The sequence below is a fragment of the Elephantulus edwardii genome, unplaced genomic scaffold, assembly GCF_000299155.1.
Source record: "Elephantulus edwardii isolate Elephantulus edwardi_28Jun2011 unplaced genomic scaffold, EleEdw1.0 scaffold00127, whole genome shotgun sequence".
Taxonomy (NCBI): Eukaryota; Metazoa; Chordata; class Mammalia; order Macroscelidea; family Macroscelididae; genus Elephantulus; species Elephantulus edwardii.
This window is the reverse complement of record NW_006399877.1, coordinates 8998349-9020568: the sequence shown is the minus strand read 5'-3', so window position 1 is coordinate 9020568 and position 22220 is coordinate 8998349. Positions and strand designations below refer to the sequence as shown.

General features: G+C 40.4%; 1 protein-coding gene across 2 annotated transcripts in view; it reads left to right on the top strand.

Moving 5' to 3' along the window:
- PSMD1 (proteasome (prosome, macropain) 26S subunit, non-ATPase, 1) overlaps window positions 1-19781 on the top strand; it is a 96976-nt gene extending 77195 nt beyond the window's left edge. The window contains exons 19-24 of one of the 2 annotated variants that reach the window (XM_006893482.1): window positions 3264-3366; window positions 10037-10206; window positions 10867-10959; window positions 12633-12719; window positions 13495-13641; window positions 19625-19781. In XM_006893482.1, the coding sequence (XP_006893544.1) occupies window positions 3264-3366; window positions 10037-10206; window positions 10867-10959; window positions 12633-12719; window positions 13495-13641; window positions 19625-19771 (747 nt within the window). In that variant the 3' untranslated portion in view covers window positions 19772-19781. The remainder of the gene's footprint in view (window positions 1-3263; window positions 3367-10036; window positions 10207-10866; window positions 10960-12632; window positions 12720-13494; window positions 13642-19624) is intronic. The other variant, XM_006893483.1, reaches the window with a different exon arrangement.
- Window positions 19782-22220: the final 2439 nt, after the last annotated feature.

The following is a 22220-nucleotide window of genomic DNA, read 5'->3' as shown; positions in this document are numbered from 1 at the left end:
TTGGATTATTTACCTTTATCCTATTGTGATGCTCAAATATTTCATAAATTCTGGATATAAATAAGTCCCTTATCTGACATGTAATTACCAAATACTTTTTCCCAGTCTGTGGCTTCCCTTTTTACCCTGTTGTAGAAGTTTCTGGATGTGCTAGATAATAATTTTTTTATCTTTCATCCAGCTTGTTTCTTTTATATCATTTTTAGGACCTTTGAAATTTGTTTTACAAAGAATCAAGCCTTTCATCCTTTTAAAAAGTAATAATAAATGTATTCTATCATCTAGAACATAAGTACCTTTGCAAGCACAGTCCATATTTTTTTGCTGGTTTTAAATATAACAGTTACCATATAAATAACTTTTGCATCTTTTATTTCTGCTTTTGATCTTTGGCTATGCTTTTAGAAGTTGTACAGTTGGGTAATGGCAATGGAGCAGATTTGCCCATGGAGTGCATCTCCTCTGAGAGGACTCTATAGATACTTATCCACTGTGACCTCACATGTTGTTTTCATGTTACTAGATTGTCAACAAGACAAATGTTTTACCAGTTTTTTAAAAATTCATCCTCCATTTCACTAGGTATTTTCTTGATGTCTTGAGTGCATTTTTGTGCTTCAAAATTCTTCCCTATAATGTGCATACAGTGTTATGTCCAGTGTTTCTTTTTGGTAAATTCTTGAAATACTTTACAAGCCTTTAGCACATAAAATTTCCACCCTATATAAGGTATTGTAACTGTTCCACTAAAATAAATTCAGAATAAAAGGAATTTGACCTGCTGAACCAGAGTAAAAGCATCAGACACTAAAGACTAGAGGGGACTTATGTGATGATTCAGTCACTCTAATCTGTAGAAACAGAGTAAGTAAGTCCCAGAGACGTGATGGCTGACTAAAAACCCTGTGTATGAGTGGCAGAGCTAGTTTCTTTTTCTTCCCCCATTAATAAAATTATGAAAATGCATCTGAAAGTAGTATTTTTTGTTAACAATATCTGGGTTCCAGAGGTAATAGGGAGAACTGGTCAGTTTCTGCCCCGTGTATTAATATAGTGATGCTTACTGAACATTTATAGCTCTAAAAGGCTTTCCACACATAACCTCGTGTAACTCTTTAACACCTTTGTGAAGTAGGTGTGTATATGAAGAAGCTGAGTCCAAAAAATGAGAAATAATTTACTAAGACAGCTTTAAGTACAGACGCCAGCTCTATAAGCCTCTGCCTTCTGATTTCACATTACTGTGTCACAGCCTGGCCTCCCAGTTCAGGCTACATGACGTGGAAAGAGTCGACATGGCACATAAAGTCATTAGGAAACTCAAATTTGATATTTTCTGCTTTAGGCAATTTGAGGGGCTCCTTAATCTTCTATTTCATGGATGCCTTCCATTTGCAGAGCATTGTTGGAGAAACAGACGAGGAAAAAGCATGAAGTTTTTTCATTTTGACTCAGACAGATTTAGAAGAATCTTTATTGATGAGAATCATTTTTACATAGGATTTTCTATCTATAAAAGTGATACATATTATATTTTATAATTTTCATTGGTTTCCTTACAATGTTCATATACATTGCGTTTCACATTATTTTCATTCAAGTTGTGTTTCATACAATCATTCTCATTCATTATGTTTTAAAAGATCAATCATCATTAAACCATGCCCTTCATTATGCTACCTTTCCAGAACCCCACCAGATAGGTCCCTTTTCCTTTACCCCTCCCTCCACCCACTAATTTAGGCAACTCTATGTTTTCTATTGTCTTTGCAATCACTTGTTATGCATCAGAGAGTTGGACAATGACTAGGGAGGATAGAAGGAGAATTGATGCCTTTGAGCTGTGGTGCTGGAGAAGAGTATTGAATGTACCATGGACTGCCAAGAAAACAAACAGATTCACCCTAGAGAGGGTTAAACCAGGCTACTCCTTGGAGGCAAGGATGTTGAGGCTTCGTCTGACATACTCTGGACATGTTGCAAGGAGGGACAGGTCCTTGGAGGAGGGACATCATTCTTGGTAGGGTGGAGGGACAGTGCAGGAGGGGAAGACCCTCTATGAGGTGGATTGATTCAGTGACTGGGGTATTCAGGATAGGTGTGTCAGAGGCAATGCAGTTGGCACAGGATAGAGCAGGTTTAGGGCTATTGTACATAGGGTTGCTATGAGTCGCAAGCGACTCAACGGCACGTAACAACAATGTAATGACCTGGTAGTGAACCCATGATGGGCACTCTGCCCTTTCCTGTGCCATCCTCCAAATCTGCACGATGTCCAAGCCCATGTTACAGTCACCGTGCCCTGAGGGTCTTCCTCTCTTTTGCTGACCCTTGCTTTACCAAGCTTGGCTCGACGGCACATAACAACAGCAACATGTTTTCCCTGCTGCCCACCCTGACCCTTCTGATCCCACCTTTTCCCCCATGCATACTATTTTATAAAATGCAGAAACAAATAAAGGAGTTGCAAACAAAAAGTTTTAAAAAAAAAACATTCAAGCTGGTTATCTTGCCCTAACAGGGACCGTGCACTTTCTTTTTTGGTCTTTCTCTTGGTAAGGATTCTTACTTGGACATGTCCTCAGAAAACTAATCATGCATACAATGACAATCTATACTGTGTATGTAAGTATAGTTAATCCAAAATGTACCCCACACAGCTTTGGGAAGGGTAGTTTGCTTTAAGGTAAAACTGAAGGCCTGTGCCTGTTGGGAAATCTTGAGGTTGATGATAAGCAGACAGCCCTAACCCCAAGTGCAGCAAAAGCCTTAGTAAGTAATGTCCAGTGGGCTGTTTAAGCCTGCTGACAACCACAGAGGAATAGACATCACACTGAGCATTCCCTTGAGCCGGACTCATCCTTGCGGAATGAGAATTGAAAGCAGAACTGTTGCTCCTGTACCAGTTATAAAGAGTCAACCCAGACCTATTACCATGAACTTGATTTTGATTCATGGTGACCTTGCCAGTGGTAAACCCTGCCCTAGAGGTAGATTTCTAAGGCTGTGAGCTTTACAGAAGCGACTGTCGCATCTTCTGTGGAGTCTCTGGAGATTTTGACCTGAACTCCCAACATGCAGCTTACCACTTAATCACTGTGCCACCAGGGCTTCTTTGAAAAATTATACGCATGACTACAGATGTAATGCTCATGAAATTATTCTGTCTCCAAATGTGTCCTAATTCCTCCTCTTCCCATTTTTCCAGCTCTAAAACAACTCAGCAATGGATGGAGTTAAAATTCTTTGTCTTGTTCCTTCAGGTGAATCAGTTCCGACAGCTGTATTCCAAAGTCATCAATGATAAGCATGATGACGTCATGGCCAAGTTTGGCGCGATATTGGCCCAGGGTATACTGGATGCAGGTAAATGGTTTAAGTCTTACACATTTAACTTTTTAAATAATATGTTACTGTATTTTCAATGAATGTTTACCCAGCAAATTTGTTCTCTCTTAACAATTTCTGTACATATGTTCAGAATGTCATATGATGTTGATTATGTTTTTCAAAAGATGTCAGCATTCTCATTATTTACATTTCTAGACCCATTCAAATAATCTTGTACCCTTTCCTGCCCTTACTTTTTCATCTTTGGTTTAGAATCCAGGCTCATATTTTAAATATAATGACATAACAATCTGCTTTGGCTATGTGAGATAATCAGAAATAAGTCTGGAGCAGATTATTCCTTTGCTAGAGTTATTAAAAGTCCCTGCATAGTACTAGCTATCTTGTCTGGAGAAGTTGCTTTTCTCCCTCTTGTGTCTGTTTTCTATCTTGTGAAGTAGGTTTGGGGAAAGGGAAATCTCTGGTAAAGCAGTGAGACAAATGCCTTGTGTTAGTGAGCATTATGTCAATAGTGGGCTAATTTACTTCTTAGTATGTGTGATTCTGAGAAAATTTTTAAAGAAAAAGTTCTATTTTAAGATAAATTCTTAAAATCACATCACTGCTAAAAAAATAAATATAAGACATATTTGCCTAAGTGCATAGCATACTGTACTGTTTGACTCATAAGATTCGTATTTCTCACCACCACATTGTGGTTTATTACAGAAAAGATGGGCTCTCCTTCCACGTCAGAACTATAGTTTTTAATTCCTTAGGTTTCGATTTAACTAGACAAATGCCTGTCCTCTACTATCAGTGACATTCAGTAAGGGAGAAAGCAAAGAGCATCTTTAGTTCATAGTTGAAGTGCACAGTCATTTCTCCTACTATACCAGGTCTCCTGATCATAGGCACAGAATCTTTTTTTTTAATTAACCTATTCTAATTCGAAAGGTGAATAGTATCTTAGTTTTTGTTGTAGTTCTATTATTAGATGAACACTTTGCATATTTGTACCTTCCCATATATTTCCATTTTAGTTGTTACTTTTCCAGTAACATCATTCCCCTGCTCGCTTGCTGTCTCATCTTTAGAGTTACCAGACTTCTGTTCTAAAGTATATTAAAATATAAAACAGCTCTCTACTCTAATTTATATGACACAGTGAGAAGCTCTCTGTATTTATTTCTTTTAAGAAAACACTACCTTCCATATTTGTTGCAGTTAATTTTTCCTCATCTCAACTAGGAATGTGTGTTTATTTAGAATAACAAAGGATCCAGAATAGAAGCTGCAGGTTTTAGTTTATTTTTTTTCACTCATGAAGGCACAAGACCGTGAATGTCTCTCTAAAAGGGCTAGAGAGAGTAAGAATAACATAACCCTCTCATCACTCCAGAGCAAAGGGCAGATCAGGAGCCTTCTCCTGGCCCCATGGTGCCTGTAGAGCCCCACCAATAGCAAGAGGTTCTAATACTATATATCTGACTCAGCAGTTATGATACCAACAATGGGGATTATTAGGAAAGGAGACTGGAAAATGCAAGAGGCAAAGAATATCACAGTATCACGCAAAATAAAAATTTTCTTCTGAAAATCACTACACAGGTTAAAATACTCATTTTGCCAATGTGGAAAAAAGAGTTTTCGAGGTAAAATGATTTGTCCAAGGTCAGAAGGCTAGTGAATGTCAGAACCGCCTGCCATCCATTCCAGTGACTTAATTCACAGAGTGTAACACTCAGTGCTGCTTAGATTTTATTTTTTTCTCTAATTATACACATAGCCCTTCTTAACTAGCTCTGGATATTTCTTTTCATTTTAATAATTTTTATTCAGCTTAGTGTCTGAAAAGGCAGGAAACATTTTTTATTGTTAAAACACTTTCATAAATTGTGATTTTATTAGAAATATGTATTAATCTCTTTGCTGTTATTGCAAAAATATTAGGTACTAAATTTTACACATTAAAAGGTAGCCTTTAATAAAGACGAATACATCCTGGAGAGGGTTAAACTGGGCGCCTCCTTGGAGGCAAGGATTCTGAGGCTTTGTGTGACATACTTTGGACGTGTTGTAAGGAGGGCCTGGTCCTTGGAGAGGGACATCATGCTTGGGAGGGTGGAGGGACAGCGCAGGAGGGGAAGACCCTCTATGAGGTGGATTGATTCAGTGACTGGGGATGGGTGTGTTAGAGACAATGCGATTGGCACAGGACAGAGCAGAGTTTAGGGATGTTGTACGTAGGGTCGCTATGAATCACAAGAAGCTCAACGGCACATAACAACAACAATACTTGTTCATTTAACATGACAATTTTTATATACTTTAAGCTTCCCCCATTTGGTTTACCTGTAAAGAAGGTAGTAAGGCGTTAAACTGCCAACTCAAAGGCATGAGATTCAAATCTACCAGCTTGCTCCACAGGAGAAACAAGGGCTGTCTTGCCTCTTGCTGTTTACTGCATCTGCTAACTTACTAGAGGGCTGACTATGTGTCAGACAGTACACTTGACAGTATACAACAATATATAGAGAAGAATGGGCTTGATTTGCCCTGTTGTTGTTGTTGTTATGTGCCGTCGAGTCGCTTGCACCTTATAGCGACCCTATGTACAACAGCCCTAAACTCTGCTCTGTCCTGTGCCAATCACATTGCCTCTGACACACCCATCCCGATTACCTCAGTCACTGAATCATTCCACCCATAGAGGGTCTTCCCCTCCTGTGCTATCCCTCCACCCTACCAAGCATGATGTCCCTCTCTAAAGACCTGTCTCTCCTTATAACATGTCCAAAGTATGTCAGGCGAAGCCCCAGAATTCTTGCCTCCAAGGAGTAGCCTGGTTTAACCCTCTCTAGGGTGAATCTGTTTGTTTTCTTGGCAGTCCATGGTACATTCAATACTCTTCTCCAGCACCACAGCTCAAAGGCATCAATTCTCCTTCTATCCTCCCTAGTCATTGTCCAACTCTCTGATGCATAACAAGTGATTGCAAAAACCATGGCCTGTATCAGGCGCACCTTAGTCTCCAGAGAGACACCGTTGCTCTTGAGTACTTTAAAGAGGTCCCTAACCGCAGACTTTCCCATCGCAATACATTTTTTGATTTCCTGGCTACTGGTGCCAAGAGTGTTGACCGTGGAGCCGAGCAAACTGAAGCTGTGAACAATCTCAATCTCTTCACCATCCATCGTGATGCTACCGATTGGTCCAGTAGTGAGAATTTTTGTCTTCTGGACATTGAGCCTCAGTCCATACTGAAGGCTGCAGTCCTTGACCCTCTGCAGTAAGTGCATGAGGTCCTCCTCAGTTTCAGCGAGCAGGGTTATGTCATCTGCATAACGCAGATTGTTGATAGATCGTCCACCAATCCTAACGCCACCCTTCTCCTCATAGAGCCCTGCCTCTCGGATAATCTGTTCTGCATACAGGTTGAAAAGGTATGGAGACAGGATGCATCCCTGGTGTACACCCTTCCCAATTTTGAACCATGCAGTGTTGCCCTGCTCTGTTCTGACGACTGCCTCTTGGTCCAAGTATAGGTTTCGCATTAGCACGATTAAATGTTCTGGGATTCCCATTCTTCTCAGAGTCAGCCACAGTTTGTTATGATCCACGCAGTCAAATGCCTTTGCATAATCAATGAAACACAGATAGACATTCCTCTGGTATTCTCTGCTTTCAGCCAAGATCCATCTAACATCAGCAACAATATCCCTAGTACCACGACCCCTTCTAAACCCAGCCTGAACTTCTGGCAGTTCTCTGCTGATGTACTGTTCCAGTCGTTTTTGAATAATCTTCAGTAGAATCTTGCTTGCATGTGAAATCAATGATATTGTTCTGTAGGTTCCGCACTCAGTTGGGTCGCCCTTCTTTGGGATGGGAACAAATATAGACCTCTTCCAGTCAGTTGGCCAAGTGGTTGTTCTCCAGATTTCTTGGCACAACTTGGTGAGCACATCCACAGCAGCATCTGTTAGCTGAAATATGTCAGTTGGTATACCATCTATTCCAGGGGCCTTATTTTTTGCTATTTCCTTCAGAGCAGCTTGAACTTCTGCCTCCATCAGCTGAGTCTAGTTAAAATGGAGCCTTTCCAAGTCTGGAGTCCCTGGATAGCTCATTTTATGCAAAAAGTTGAAGTTAGAAAGCCAAAATGGAAGAACATACTTAGCATTTCTCAAGCTGAAAAAACTGAAGGACAAAAATTCAAACCCCAATTCCTAGTACTGAAGAAGGCCATGGGCAAAATCTTGGATGATACTGGAAGCATTGAAAGATGATGGAAAGAATACACAGTCACTGTACCAAAAAAAACCTAGTTGGTACTGAAACATATCAGGAAGTACCATATGATCAAGAACCAATGGTAAGGAAGAAGTTCAAGGTGCACTGCTGGCATCGGCAAAAAAATAAGACCTCAGGAAATGGTGGGATACCAGTTGAGGTGTTTGAATGAACAGATGCAGCACTACATGGGTTCACTAATTTACAAGAAATTGGGAAAACAGCTGCTTGACTAGTTGACTGGAAGAGATCCATATATATTCCAGTTCTCAAAAGAAAGTGATCTAACAGAATGTAGAAATTATTGGACAGTATTATTAATATCACATGCAAATTAAATCTTGCTGAAAATTATTCAGAAACAGCTATGTGGTGTTAAATGTTTATTGTTCAAAATTCTTTTCACAGCCATTAACTTTGACTTTGCCATGTGATTGGACAGGAATATTTGAATAAAGCATATTAGTCTATCCACAAGGGGATCTGCTAGTCTCACCACTAAATTAAGTGGATTCAGCAGCAGAATTTGAGACTCTCAAAACCAGCAAAGAAGAAGCCGAGAATGCAGTACACCTTTCAGGGCCAGAGATTCTTGCACCAGCCAGACCTATAGGAGAACAGCAGCAACCTCAGCAGAGAACCAGAGACCTGACCTGAGACAGGGCTGACCTTGAGATTGCTACCCCACAGAACCAAAGCTAAGAGCCTTCCCTAAGTTTGTTGGACGACCAGGGGAGAGAGCCATAGTTGGAAGGACTAAGAGTTTGTAACATTGGCCTAAAGCCATGAAACTAAAGGTTCAAGGGCCTGTGAGCATCCTTCAGAAGCTGACCTGACTGAGAAATTGTATCCTGTTGCCAAAAGAATTTGTGATCTGTTAACTTCCCTAATAAACCCCATAATCGTGAGTAAAGTTTCCATGTGCTCTGTGAGCCACTGCTGTGGATTTTGGACCCAGTAGAGTAGTAAGCTTGGTGGTAGAATAAGTAGAAATGAGTGTAGGAGGGTGGGAGACGTATCTCACCTCCTGGGAATTGGTTTTGTGGTGATGATGATGATGATGGCAGTTCCTCTTTATAGAGTTAGTAGAGGTCAGATATGGCCATCCCCATGCAGCCTTTGTTCTTTTTACAAGCTGGAAAAGTATATCAAATGGCCAGAAATGTCAAGCCGGAGTCAGCAGAGTCTCTGGAACTAGGGCTGTCTTTGCTGAGGGAAGATGGATCTTGGCTGAAAGCAGAGAATACCAGAAAGATGTTTACTTGTCTCTTATTGATTGTGTAAAGGCATTTGGCTGTATTGATAATACTGAGAAAACTGGGAAATCCTGAACATTTAATTGTGCTTATACAAAACCTCTGTATAGACCAAGAAGCAGCTGCCAAACAGAACAAGGGAACACTGTGTGTTTTAAAATGAGAAAAGGTATAGATCAGGGTTTTATCCTTTTTCCATACTGGACAGTATGAAGAACACTGATATCAGGATTGGTGGAAGGATCATCAACAGCCTTTGTTATACAGATCATATAGTTTCGCTTGCAGAAGGTGAAGAAGACTTGAAGCACTTAATGAAAAAGACGAAAGACTAGCTTTCAAAATGGCTTATATCCCAACATCAAGAAAACAAAATCCCTCACCACTTGACCAGTAGACAATATCACAATAGATGGAAAGAAGATTGAAGTTGTCAACAATTTTAATTTACTTGGACACACAATCAGTAGCCTTGGTAGCAACAATCAAGAAATCAAAAGATATGTTCCATTGGGAGAATTTGCTCTAAAGGACTTCCAAAGTGCTCAAGAGCAGTATTGTCAGTTTAAAGAGTGTACCTGACCTAAGCCGTGGTATTTCCACTTGATTCATGTGCATCTGAAAGTGAGACAAACAATAAGGAAGACTAAAGAGGCATTGACACCTTTGAATTGTACTGGTGAACAATATTGAATATGCATTGGACTGCCAGAATACACAAATCTGTCTTGAAGAAGGACAAATAGGGTGCTTCTTGGAGTCAGGTATGGTGAAACTTTGTCTCACCTGCTTTGAGCTTGCTCTTGGGGAACCATTCCCTGGAACAAGTAGAGGGTCAGAGAAAGAAAGGAAGATCCTCTAGAAGATGAATTGGCACAGTGACTGTAACAGTAGATTTGAGTGTGGCTTATATTGTGAGACTGATGCAGAATAGGACAAGGTTCAGATCTGTTGTTCACAGGGTCACTGAGGTGTTGTCAGCTCACCAGCACTTCACAGCAACAGCATTACTGATAGCTCGTTGGCTAATTAGTTCCAAGAACTCCATATGTTATTGTAGCATCCATGTTCTTAAGGTCACCACCAAATGCTTTCTTGGTATAGCAATTCTTGTTGCTCTCTTGTACTGATATCGTTTGTCTCTTTTTCTACAGGTGGTCATAACGTCACCATCTCCTTACAGTCCAGGACTGGGCACACCCATATGCCTTCGGTAGTCGGCGTCCTTGTCTTCACTCAGTTCTGGTTCTGGTTTCCTCTGTCACACTTCTTGTCATTGGCTTATACTCCTACCTGTGTAATTGGTCTTAACAAGGACTTAAAGGTATGTTCCTGAAATCTTAGTTTTGTTTTGTAAAATATTCTGTTCATCATTGACACACACAGATTTTTATTTAATGATGAATAGTGTCCTTGGATTTTATATGGCTACACTCAGATCTGCTTCATGTCAGTAATGTATTTTCCCTTCAGGTTGACTCATCTGATTGAGGGGAAGGTAACAGTGGGTATTTTGAAAATCTGTTTGTTAGCTGGGCACTGTTTGCCTTCACATAAGGTCCAATGCACGGCATTCCATATGTTCCAATGTAGAATGATGCTCTGGAGGGTTTTCTTTTATATCTCCCTCCCTTCTGAGAGACCTCTGGGTCAGCTTGATTTGCCAACCTTTTGGTTAGTAGCCAAGTGTGTTAACCCTTTAACCCACCCAGGAGCTCTATTGACTGTAGCATTGAATAAATCCTTAGCTTTTCACGGCCTCTTGTTCTTTATACAATTAAGGGAGGCTGATAAGAAGGGACTTTTAAACATTCTTATGAATTCTATTAAATATTTACTGGGTTTTCAGTAAATGAACATATAGTTTGCATAAGGATGTCTGGTCTCCTTTTGCGTCTGTGTGTTAAGACCATAGAATACTCAAGTCTTGATCTTAATTATTTTTTTGAAGAAACTGAAAAAAAGGGTGGTTTTTTCCCCCCAGATGCCGAAAGTTCAGTATAAATCAAACTGTAAACCATCAACCTTTGCGTATCCTGCCCCTCTGGAAGTACCAAAAGAAAAAGAAAAGGAAAAGGTGAGGCTTTGTTTCATGCTTGGACACGGGAACTACTGAGTGCTTTATTCACATTTGTGTTTGTTTTTTTATGTTTTACATTATTTACCATAAACATAATTGTCATTATTTTTATGAGCCAACTGTGACTCATAGTGACCCTATGAAGTATAGGTCTGAACCTTCCCTGCCCTGCTCCATCCTCACCAACTCTGATAAGCTCCCACCCATTGTTAGTCACTGTGTCAGTCTTATCTCCTTGGGGATCTTCCTCTCTTTCTCTGACCCCCGACCTTTGCCAACATGACGTCCTTTTCCAAGGACTGGCCCATCTTAACAACATGTCCAAAATACTTGAGATGCAGTTTCACCATCCTTGCCTCTAAAATTATAGAAGAGTATAGGTTCGTCTTGGAGAGGGTGAAACCAGGCTGCTCCTTGGAGGCAAGGATTCTGATGCTCTGTGGCCAGGAGGGACCAGTCCTTGGAGAAGGACATCAATGCTTGGGAGGGTGGGGAGAGAGTGCAAGAGAGGAAGACCCTCGATGAGATGGATTGATGCAGTGACTGGGGTAATGGGGCAGATGTGTCAGAGATAATAAGTGACCCAGGATAGAGCAGGGTTTAGAGCTGTTGTACATAAGGTCGCTATGAGTCAGAGGCTACTCAGTGGCACATAACAGCAGCAGTTTTCCTTCTCAGTGATTCACATCCCAGCAGCCTCATCTTGTGACTCTTTCCAAATAATTTCTCTACAGATAGCAATATTTTGAAACACAAATAAAATTATTGTCTACATATTATTGTCCAGCATCTTGGTCATACATTAACATATTTTTTTGTGACTTTCAATATGTATGAAACTTATTTTTCTTTTGTATCCCTATGGATCTTAAACAGTGTTGTTTGGTGTGGTTTTTTTTATGAGTTTTAACCAATTGTATACTCTCAGCTGCAGTTTATGGGATACCAGGAGATGTTAAAACAAAGTGTAATGAATGACAGAGCTGTACTTGCCCCTGCAGTTTTTCTCAGTAAAGTACTATCCAGTTGTTGATGATTTGTTCTACATTTTGTTTGTGATTAGGCTACATTAGGATCATTAGGTAATGAATCCCCTTTTCCAACAGCAGCGTGTTTTCACCAACTGTGTATCTGTGTTTCACGCTCACTCCCCTGTTCAGGGATAGGAAATAAAGACAAGCCTAGCCTTTCAGAATCCCAGTTTTGCCTGTGAGTTCCTGCCTTCCCTCAAGGAGCACAGATTACAGGCTCACACACTGTGCTGCCACTTTTGCCATCTTGGCCCAGAGGACACCTCCACCACAATGGCTAGAGGTGTTAGCCTGTACTTTCCCTATACAGGGAGAGGTCAAATGGATATAGCCCCCTTAGATGGTAACAAATCCACATCCAGAATAGGATACAGAATAGAAGAAGAGCACAGCATTATGCTGGTCAGCAGCTTCAGGACTGAAGAGTGACCTGCTGATAGTTGGCATGGGCTGTGTGGATGGTGGTCTGCTTGCTTATCCTGTTTGTTCCTCAACTCATTCCTACTTTATTGTGCTTACACCAAGGAAGAAAGAAATACTGTGGACCTCTTTATTGTGCTTATGCCCAGGAAAAAAGAAGTACTATGCATTTGTACATTGATAATGAGTTTAAACTATTTATACTACTCCTTCCTTTAGGTTTCCACTGCTGTGTTATCTATTACTGCCAAGGCTAAAAAGAAGGAGAAAGAAAAAGAAAAAAAGGAGGAAGAGAAGATGGAAGTGGTAAGTGTACTTAGTGAGCGTGAGTTGCCGTATTGTTTACTTGGGGTCCAGATTCTTCTTCAGTTAAGCATCATTATGCCTTACATATGTATCCAAACATACAGAATCAGATAGCATTTTACTTCAAAGATATTTTATGTTCATTTGTGGGAAGAACAGAAAGAAAACAAGTAAGAAATAAGTTCCTAAAAGAAATGAAAACTAGAATTAGTTTTAAAGGACTGAGTAGGATTTTCAAGTGAAGAGATAGTGATGGAAGAAAAGTCCTTCTATGCAACATCTGATGTTACCAGCCTTTCATACCTTATTTCCCTCTCCTTCCCATGCTTCATCTATGGTGTTTTCTTGTTAGTTGCTTAAGTAGACCCTCTTTACTGAACTATGCTGGTAGAAAACCTCATCCTTCGAAACTCAGTGCCATACCCACCTCCAGAGCTACCTTCTACTTTCTCTGCATGCTGTGTCACTGTAGTTCTTCTTTTTTTTTTTAAGCAAAGTTAAACTTATTTTAAAAGATACATTCCATAGAGTGCAGTAAGTCATTACTACAGGCTTAAAGAGGTAGAGGAAAGACACATGAGTTGTGCCTTAATAGAACTATCTTGGTCCTCATTTTGATGTATTTATAGGCTTGATTCTGAGTAAATTTTAGTTCTGTATTTACCACTACCTTTTACACCTAATCTTTGTTCTGTAAGCTTATCAAGTACACTCAGTGATGTGCAACAGATATGAACCTTACAAAACAGATTTTTTTCCTTTTTTTTTTTTTTAGGATGAGGCAGAGAAAAAGGAAGAAAAAGAAAAGAAAAAAGAACCCGAGCCAAACTTCCAGTTGTTGGATAACCCAGCCAGAGCCATGCCCGCCCAGCTTAAAGTCCTCACCATGACAGAGACATGTAGATACCAGCCTTTCAAACCTGTAAGTTACCAGTGGCTCTTAACTATGTACGAGTGCATATTAATGCACAGGACAGTGGCATCGCCTTATTATTAGGTGCCATTGAGTCAGCTCCAATTCCTAGTGACCCTGTGTAACATCAGAATGAAACCCCGCCTGACCTTCGCTGTCCTCACAATCTCTGCTGGGCTTAAGCCCCTTGTTGCAGTCACGACATTAGTCCATCTCATTGGAGAGTGTCTTCCTTCTCCTTCGCTGACCCTCCAGTTTCCAAGCATGATGGTCCTCTTCTAGGGACTTGCCTCTTCTGACAGTAGGACCAAAGTATATGAGACAATGTCTCCTCATACTCACATGAAGGACCCCTCCAGCTGCCCTTCTTCCTTTATAGACTTGTGCTTTCTTTTTTAGTTCATAGTATATTCATTATTCTTTGCCAACATCAAAGTTCTTAAGTCTTATCCATTATTCAACTTTCATATTTGTATGAAGCAACTGAAAAAAACTCTGACTTGGATCAGTTAAAACTTAGTCTTTAAACTGACATCCTTGCACTTAAAAGAAATCTTTGACAGCAGACTGAGTCGAAGCAATACACTGTTTGATTTCCTGACTGCTGCTTCCATGGCTATTGATTGTGGACCAAGTGAAATGAAATCATTGACAACTCCAATACTTTTCTCCACTTATCATATTACTTGTTCTTCCATTTGTGAGGATTTCTTGATGTCATCTTTGCTAACAATGAGCAAGGTTGTTTCACAGCAGATTGTTAATGAGTCTTCTCCAGTCTGATGCCACATTCTTCACACAGTCCAGCTTCTTTGCTCAGCATATAGATTGAATAAGCACAATGATACAACTTTTCCTGATTTTAAACCGGGCAGTGTTCCCTTGTTCTGTTCAAACAGCTGGTCTGTACATGTTCTGCATGGACACAATTAAGTGTTTTAAAATTCCCATTCATCTTGATGTTACCCATAATTTATTATGATCTACACAGGTAAACAAAACAGCGTTTAGGGCTCTTATACATAGGGTCACTATGAGTCTCAAGTGACTCGATGGCACATAACAACACAAGTTAAGTGCCTATGCATAGTCAATAAAACACAAGTAAACATCTTCCTGGTGTTTTCTGCTTTTAGCCAAGATCCATCTGATAGTAGCAGTGAGAGACCTTGACTCTTCTGTCCAAGTGGATTGACAGACAAGTTGTGGAGAATCTTGATAGAGAAGGGTAAATTTCCAAATCTTCTTGGACTTTAATCTTGATTCTGCTCTTTTTTTTTTAAATAATTTTAATGAACATTTAAGGAGAATTTGGATTTCCATTTATTCATTGCTGCACTTCTCTCCCCGCCCAGCCATCTCCCCCCGCCCCCCAGTTCGCTCCTCTCTTTCAAAAGTAAAAGAAAGACTCCCTCCCTGGTACACAATCCCCCCACAACCCTCCCACTGTCCCAAGTACATTCCACTATGCAACCTTAATTGTGGACTCTTGTGATAACCATAATACCCTATCATACGTCGCTTTTAAATTATTCAGTCCCTCATCTGTTTCAGTGCAGTATGCACAATTTATCCAGTTTTTCTCAGTCTTACCCCCACCCTGATATCAGTCCCATTTTACAGCAGTGGCACCATGCAATATTTGTCCCTTTGTGACTGAGATATTTCACTCAGCATAATGTCCTCCAGGCTCACCCATTTTGAATAATATTGAATGAGTTCCTTGTTTTTCAGTGGAGCATAGTATTCCATTGTGTGAATATACTACAGCTTCTCTACCCATTCGTTTGTTGGTGGGCACCTGGGTTGTTTCCACCTCCTTGCTATTGTGAACAAAGCCGCGATAAACATGGGTGTGCATGATTCTGCTCTTTTTCAGTTATGTGACCCTTCTCTGCCATAGTTTCCTCCACTGCAAATAAAGCAAAAATTAGGCAAGTTTATAACATTAACACAAGCACCTAGAACAAGACTTGTAAGTTCTTTGAATATAAGTCATTATTATGATTGTATTATTTTCATAAAATCATTGCATTTCAAACTTAGAAAAAAGTGTGAGTGTCATTTAATTTATACATAATTATTCATAGCAACATTCATAATGCCTAAAAGGGAAGATAGCCCAATGCCCATCAGCTGGTGAATGGAATGAAGATTGTGGTTCATCTACTAGGTACCATTGAGTCAGTTCCACTCAGAAACCCTCTGTGCACTGGAATGCAGTAATGTCCAGCTTTTTACCTCCTCAGGATCATTGCTGTGTGAACCCACTGTTGAAGCCACTGCATCAGTCTTAGTTCTGTGTTCTAAGAAATACTCTAAGACATTTGTTTTTATTCTTCTGGCAGCCCGTGATATAGTCTATATTCTTCACTAACACTGTAATTCAGATGTGACTATGTGGATCATAATAAATTACCGATAACATTGCAGAGAATAGGATTCCAGAACACTTAATTATGCTTGTGCAGAACAGAACCTATAAGAAGGCCAAGAAGCTATCAAACAAAGCGAGGAGGTACAGTTTGATTTCAGATCAGAAAAAGGATACGTCAGGATTGTATTCTGTCATCAGAGTTCATCAGTCTATGCTGTGCAAATAGTCTGAGATACTGCACTATATGAAGAAGAAGAATGGGTCAGGATTGGAAGAAGACTGACCACCTGTGATAAGTGGGTAACACGACCCTACTATTAGCAGACTGCTGGTCAAAGACTGTAACCTTCAGTGTGGCCCATCCATTCAATGGAATGTTATTCAGGGAAAATTATAAAGGGAAAATGTTATAAACCTGCTATAATGGCTGTGGACCTTAAAAACATTATGTTAAGTGAATAAAGCCTAACACAAAGACCACGTAATCTGTGATCCCATTCACGTAAACTATCCAGAGTAGGCAAATAATTAGTAGCAGAGGGAGATTAGTGGTCACAGAGTGTGAATGTGTTTGAATTATAGCTCATTTAAAAGGAAAGAAAAGTAAAGTCTTCCTCTGTGCATGTGCACCCCACCTTCAGTAACAAGGCTGTCAGACCCCCCCTCAGATGCTGCCTTTAAGCAAAGCAGTTGTCGTTTTTTTATGTGGACAACATCCCACTGTTCTCTGTTCCTCTTAAAAGGAAAGTGTTCCTATCAGAAAGTGTACTGTTGCTTGTGTCCTTAGTCCTAGTCTTCCCAAGCCCCAGAATGCCCTTGAACTCTGCTTAGTAGGAACTTTTTAAGTAACATAGAACACTTTAAGAAGCCTAAACCATAAAATTAGTTCTAAAAAGTCCTTTCTATGTGTTATGATCTTGTGCCATTTGAGTTCAGTTATTTCAGCCGAACATGGTAAGAGTCATAACGTGGTCCTTATGTATTAAGAAAAAGTAAGATCATTTGGTAGATGATTGATCTGTTTGGTCCTTTGGGAACCTTGAGGTCAGGAAGGATGAGAACAGTGGCCATGCACTCCATCTGCTCTTGAATGGACAACCACAGTAAAGGCAGGGTCCATTTATAAAGCGGGTGCTCTCCAAGACAAGTAAATTTTTCTTTTAAATTTTTTTAACGAAAGGTTAAGATTTTCATTCATTCATTTTTGCACATTGTCCTCCCTAGCCCACTGCCGGTTCACTTTTTCTTTTTAAAAAAATTCATTCCATTGTTTCAGACAAGTGGCATCTACTTCCTAAACCACATGCCTCTGGAAACTCTATGAACTTGGAGAAATGCTAGTGGTTAGGGAAAGGCATTAGGTCTTTTGTTGATAGAGTCACTATGAGTCGTGCTCGACTCGATGGCAATCACCAGCAACAACAAGAGCTAGTTTATTTACAAAATTCTAATACATTGTTTTCTAGACCAGATTTTTTCAATTTCTCTCACCCCACCCATCAAATTGTACAACCCCGTGATTAATACCCCCTCCCCTACACATCCTCATCCCTCTGCTTCCACCTGCCCCCCTTTGGATCCTCATACTCATTCTACAGTAATATAATATTTTATATTTATCCTTGTGGGACTGAATTAGCTCACTCACTATAATGCTCTCCAGTCCCTCTCAAGTTAGGGAATAATTTACAAATTACTCCTGCATGCTGTGTAGTATTCTATCATGTGAATGTACCAGTTTCTCAATCCATTCAATTGTGGTTGGACATCTGCGCTTTTTCCATGTTCCTTCGATAGTGAATAATGCTCCTGTGAGCATTGGTGTACAAGTCTCCGTTTGTGCCTCAGTTCTCATATTCTCAGGGTATATTCCAAAAGTGGAATGGCTGGATCATATGGAATTTCTGTGTTCAGCTTTTTGAGGAAGCACCAAACTGCCTTCCAGAATGGTTGTACCATTTTACAATCCCAGCAACAATGTAGAAGAGTTCTTTTCTCGCCACATCCTCTTCAACATTTATTACTTGCTGCCCTGTTAAACTTTGGTACTCTTACTGGCAAAATGTTTAAGAGAGAAGTATGTGTGTGTGTATATTGAGGAAAGGAAAATGGTTTAGTAGCTTGGTAATGCCTGATGAGCGAAAATCCAATTAACTTGAACAGTAGCACTGCTTACACATATATGAATCATTTGACTAATGTGCTCTGTTGCTTTTCCTTCCCAATAATGTACTTGGTAGAAATATGCTTTTTCCAGATGTAGCCACCACTGTTGACTGATTGAATTAGAGGGCAGCTTTCCATTTCCTTTTACACAGACCACAAGTAAAATAAAATTAGCACACCAGAGATGAGTGAAGAGTTGGATGTTTGCATTTACCTTCTGCCAGAGTGCTCCTTGAAGGAGAAGATGACAGAGCTCTGTCTCATACTTTGGACGTGTTGCTAGGAGAGGCTATTCCTTGGAAAGGGACATCATGCTTGGAAAAGTGATAAGTCAGCAAAAGAGAGGAAGACACCCCTCCCAACAAGACAGATTAACAACAGTGACTGCAGCAGTGGGCTCAGACGTGTCAGAGGTGATAGAGCTGTCACAGTTTGACAGGGTTCAGGTCACTATGAGTCCTAACAGCAGCAGCAGCAGTATGTTGGAAGAAGGATTCGTAAAATTGTTTCTGTGGTTTATTTCCCTTTTCTATGTTTCTTCATTGTCTTGACTTGTAACATTTTGAAGGTTCCTTAGTTCTAAAATGAGGCCAGGTTTTCCATTTTTAACTACCTGATATTGCTCCTGGCCCTCGACCATTCCTTGAGCAAGAGGCAACAGAATATTCTACTTGAATAAGAACATTCTCCCTCTTTCTCAAGTCACAGTGAGTGTGTTGGACAGAGCTGGGAAATAACCACTGCCACCAGGTCGATTCTGACACACATCTTTCCAGTTGGGCAGAGGAGGACTGCCCTCTTAGGTTTCCAAGAGGTTTCCAATCTTGAGGTTTTCACAGCTTGGACAAGTCCAAGATTGTGAGGATGGTACGGAAGAGGGCAGGATTCCTATCTGCTGTTCACAGAGTCACGATGAGTCATAGTTAACTTGAGAGCACCAACGATCTGGTTTCCAAGCCTGTACATCTTTACGGGAGGAGACTTCATCTTAACAAGACTGGGAAATAAATACTGCACTTAAATAAAGTGGGTTACATCATCTCAAGATTGACAGCATCACATATTCTGCTATACAGAGCCAATGGATTACAACTGTAAATAGTCATAAATAGGTCCCCGTTCTCTGAGGTTCTGTGATCACACACTGACAGTGCTTTCCCGGTTCAATCTTCAGACTAACCCAAAAGAATAGCCAGGAAGATCTTACTAGCTCCTTTTTGTAGCTGAGCCCAGATCACACAGGCACGAGTGCCCAGGTGTCCTGCACCCCCATCTAATCAAGGTGTAGATTTCCTGTGCCCCATCCAGTTAAGTTTAGTTCTATCACATTATTTTGCTTCCAGACCCTCTGGGATCCTCTGGTGCCATTTGACAAGAAGGCACCTAGATTCCGGAGCAGACTGGGTGGATGAGTGGGGCTCATGCTTAACGCCTTGATCTTGTTCACAGCTCTCCATTGGAGGCATCATCATTCTGAAGGACACCAGTGAAGACCTCGAAGAGCTGGTGGAACCTGTGGCAGCTCATGGCCCGAAGATCGAGGAGGAGGAGCAAGAGCCAGAACCCCCAGAGCCGTTCGAGTATATTGACGATTAAGGGCCACAGGTGCGTGTGGAAGCAGAGTGCATCTCTGTACTTACAGTACTTGATAGGGCTGTCTCCTCAGTGCTTCACACATGGATTGTGCAAGGGCATTGGCTGCTTTTGTTCTTTCTTCTTACTCTTTTTTTTTTAAATGGTTCTGAAACCTGCATTTGTCTAAAAACAGTATTAAAGTTTCCCTCTTGTTGACCTCTCCCTGCTGCATACCCCCAACTCCTCTTTCATTGACCTCTTTACCCTTTGTGTAGAGAGTCAATGGATTATTATAAAAACATGGATTACACCTTTTAAAAGAGTATATTTTATTTTATTCTAGAAAACATTTTTTCTAGTGTATTAAGTATTAATTAGACAAGTAAATATTCTAATATGTAACATACTTTATTCTTAAAGAAAAGTCAAGACTGCTTCAGTGTAGATGTTGAAGAATAGTCTTTTTTTTAGTGGCTCACCTCCTCCCCTCAGTGTCAAGGTCGTCAAACTGGCAAAGTGCTTCAGTAGTGCTGTTCACAGTAACTGGTCTGCAGCCTCTGTGGAGAGACAAGGAGCTTTCTTCAGAATGCTAAGTGGCCCAGTTCTTTTCCTGGATCAAGTCTTACTACCTAAATATATATATATATCCCCACGCTGATGGAATTGACTTCTATTCTGAAGTGAATTCCTGCTTGTGGGTGGATTGTAGTCTGTGGTCAGGCCCTGGTCCATAGTCTAGAGATCACATTTTCAGTAGCACAGGATCTTTTGTTGCTAAAAACCATAACATGAGTGTACTCAAACTATTACTAAGCATCCTTTCTTCTGGCTTGGGTGCTGTAAAGTTACTCCACTTTATAGTGACTCTGTGTGACAGCAGAACTGCTCCGTAGGGTTTGCTCAGCTGTAGTATTTACAGACACTCGTCTCTGGCTGTTCTCCTGTGGAGCTTCTAGGTGAGTCTGAACCTCATACTGCCTACCTTTCAGAGGGTTGCTAATCATTGCAACCACCAGCATTCCTAGTGAACTCCTTGAGTCTATAAGACATGGTGCTTACAGGGTGTTTAAGAGTCAGTTAAACTATACCAGGGAGAGTTCCACAGATGGTGCAGAAGGTTAACACATTTGTTGGTGAACTCTGAGTCCTCCCAGAGACCCTCAGACAAAAGGCAGTATTGGAGACCTTGTGGGCACAGTACTCCTCCAACACGGGGGTCATCCAGAGTCAGGATCTGCTTGGTAGCTATTAGGGGTAAAGGTGGGATGTGTTTTAAAATAATAGTAGAGTTTGTCCGGCTGAAAAACATAGATCACTGCATTTCCAGTATTGAAGAATATTAAAGTGTTGAAGGATAGAAAGAATCTAAGTTCACGTAATTGTCTTCCTTATTTCTCAAATTTCTTTTCCGTAGGCATCGCTACTCTTTCAAGAAGATAAAAATAATGGTAGTTGTTATATATATTATGGCAGAATAATAATAATATATTCAAAGGTCTAATTGCAACTGTGCATTCTGAGTATTGTTGTGGTGGTTGTACACACTGAATATTTCATTAGTGAAGCCTCTGGAAGACTTAACTTTAAACCTTAAGGAGGATGTGCTAACATCTCCACCATGTAGTGTGGTCTTTCAAAAATCAGTGTTCCCCAAACCCCGTAGTACCAATGCCATTTGCACTCAGTGGCAAGAATTGTTTCATGTTAACCCCCTTCAGTTTTTTCCTAAAGACCCTTAATTAAGTCTTTAAAGACAAGTAACTCTAAACTGTTTTACAAGTTCCCAGGTGGAAATTGAATTTGTTTGTTTTCAAAAAGGAGGTTAGTAGGTGTTTGAAAACTAGTCGTCTCCCTTGATATATTAGGACTGAATGAACAAGACCATGACCAGTTGTAGATTTTAACAGCTAGTTGGGAACAGAGGCATGTTTTTGACTACAGACTAACCCTAGCACCCCTCCCCTCTCCTAGACTCTCATGTGTTCATCTGAAAATCGTCCAGGCTCGTACTGGAAACTCCTGAGAGGACCTTCGAGCTAAGACCTGCTGGTCCGTGCATGTATCCGCGCCTCTTCTCAGGCCTGAGGAAGCCCATCTTCAAGACTTTGAAGAAAAGATAGAACTATTTAGTGTGCTCTTTCACAGAACTTGGTTTTCAAATAAATTTATTAAAATCACTACATGGACAGACTGTTTTTCAACCTCGGTTTTTAATAAAAGGATCTAATACCCTCACCCTCACCCAGCCTGAAATGCCTAAACCCAAAGAGCTTAGTCCTTGACTGATTTGTTGGAATGAGCCTGCATGACTTTTATAGGCATAACAAAGTTGTAGAATTATAGACCATTTGAAAAATAATTAAAGCAACAAAAATCAACTCTTTCCTCATCACCCTTGAAAGTCTTACCGCATTTTCTTAATAAGCTAGATTGAGGTTAGGGGAGTCATCTCTTACTGAAGAATTCCTAC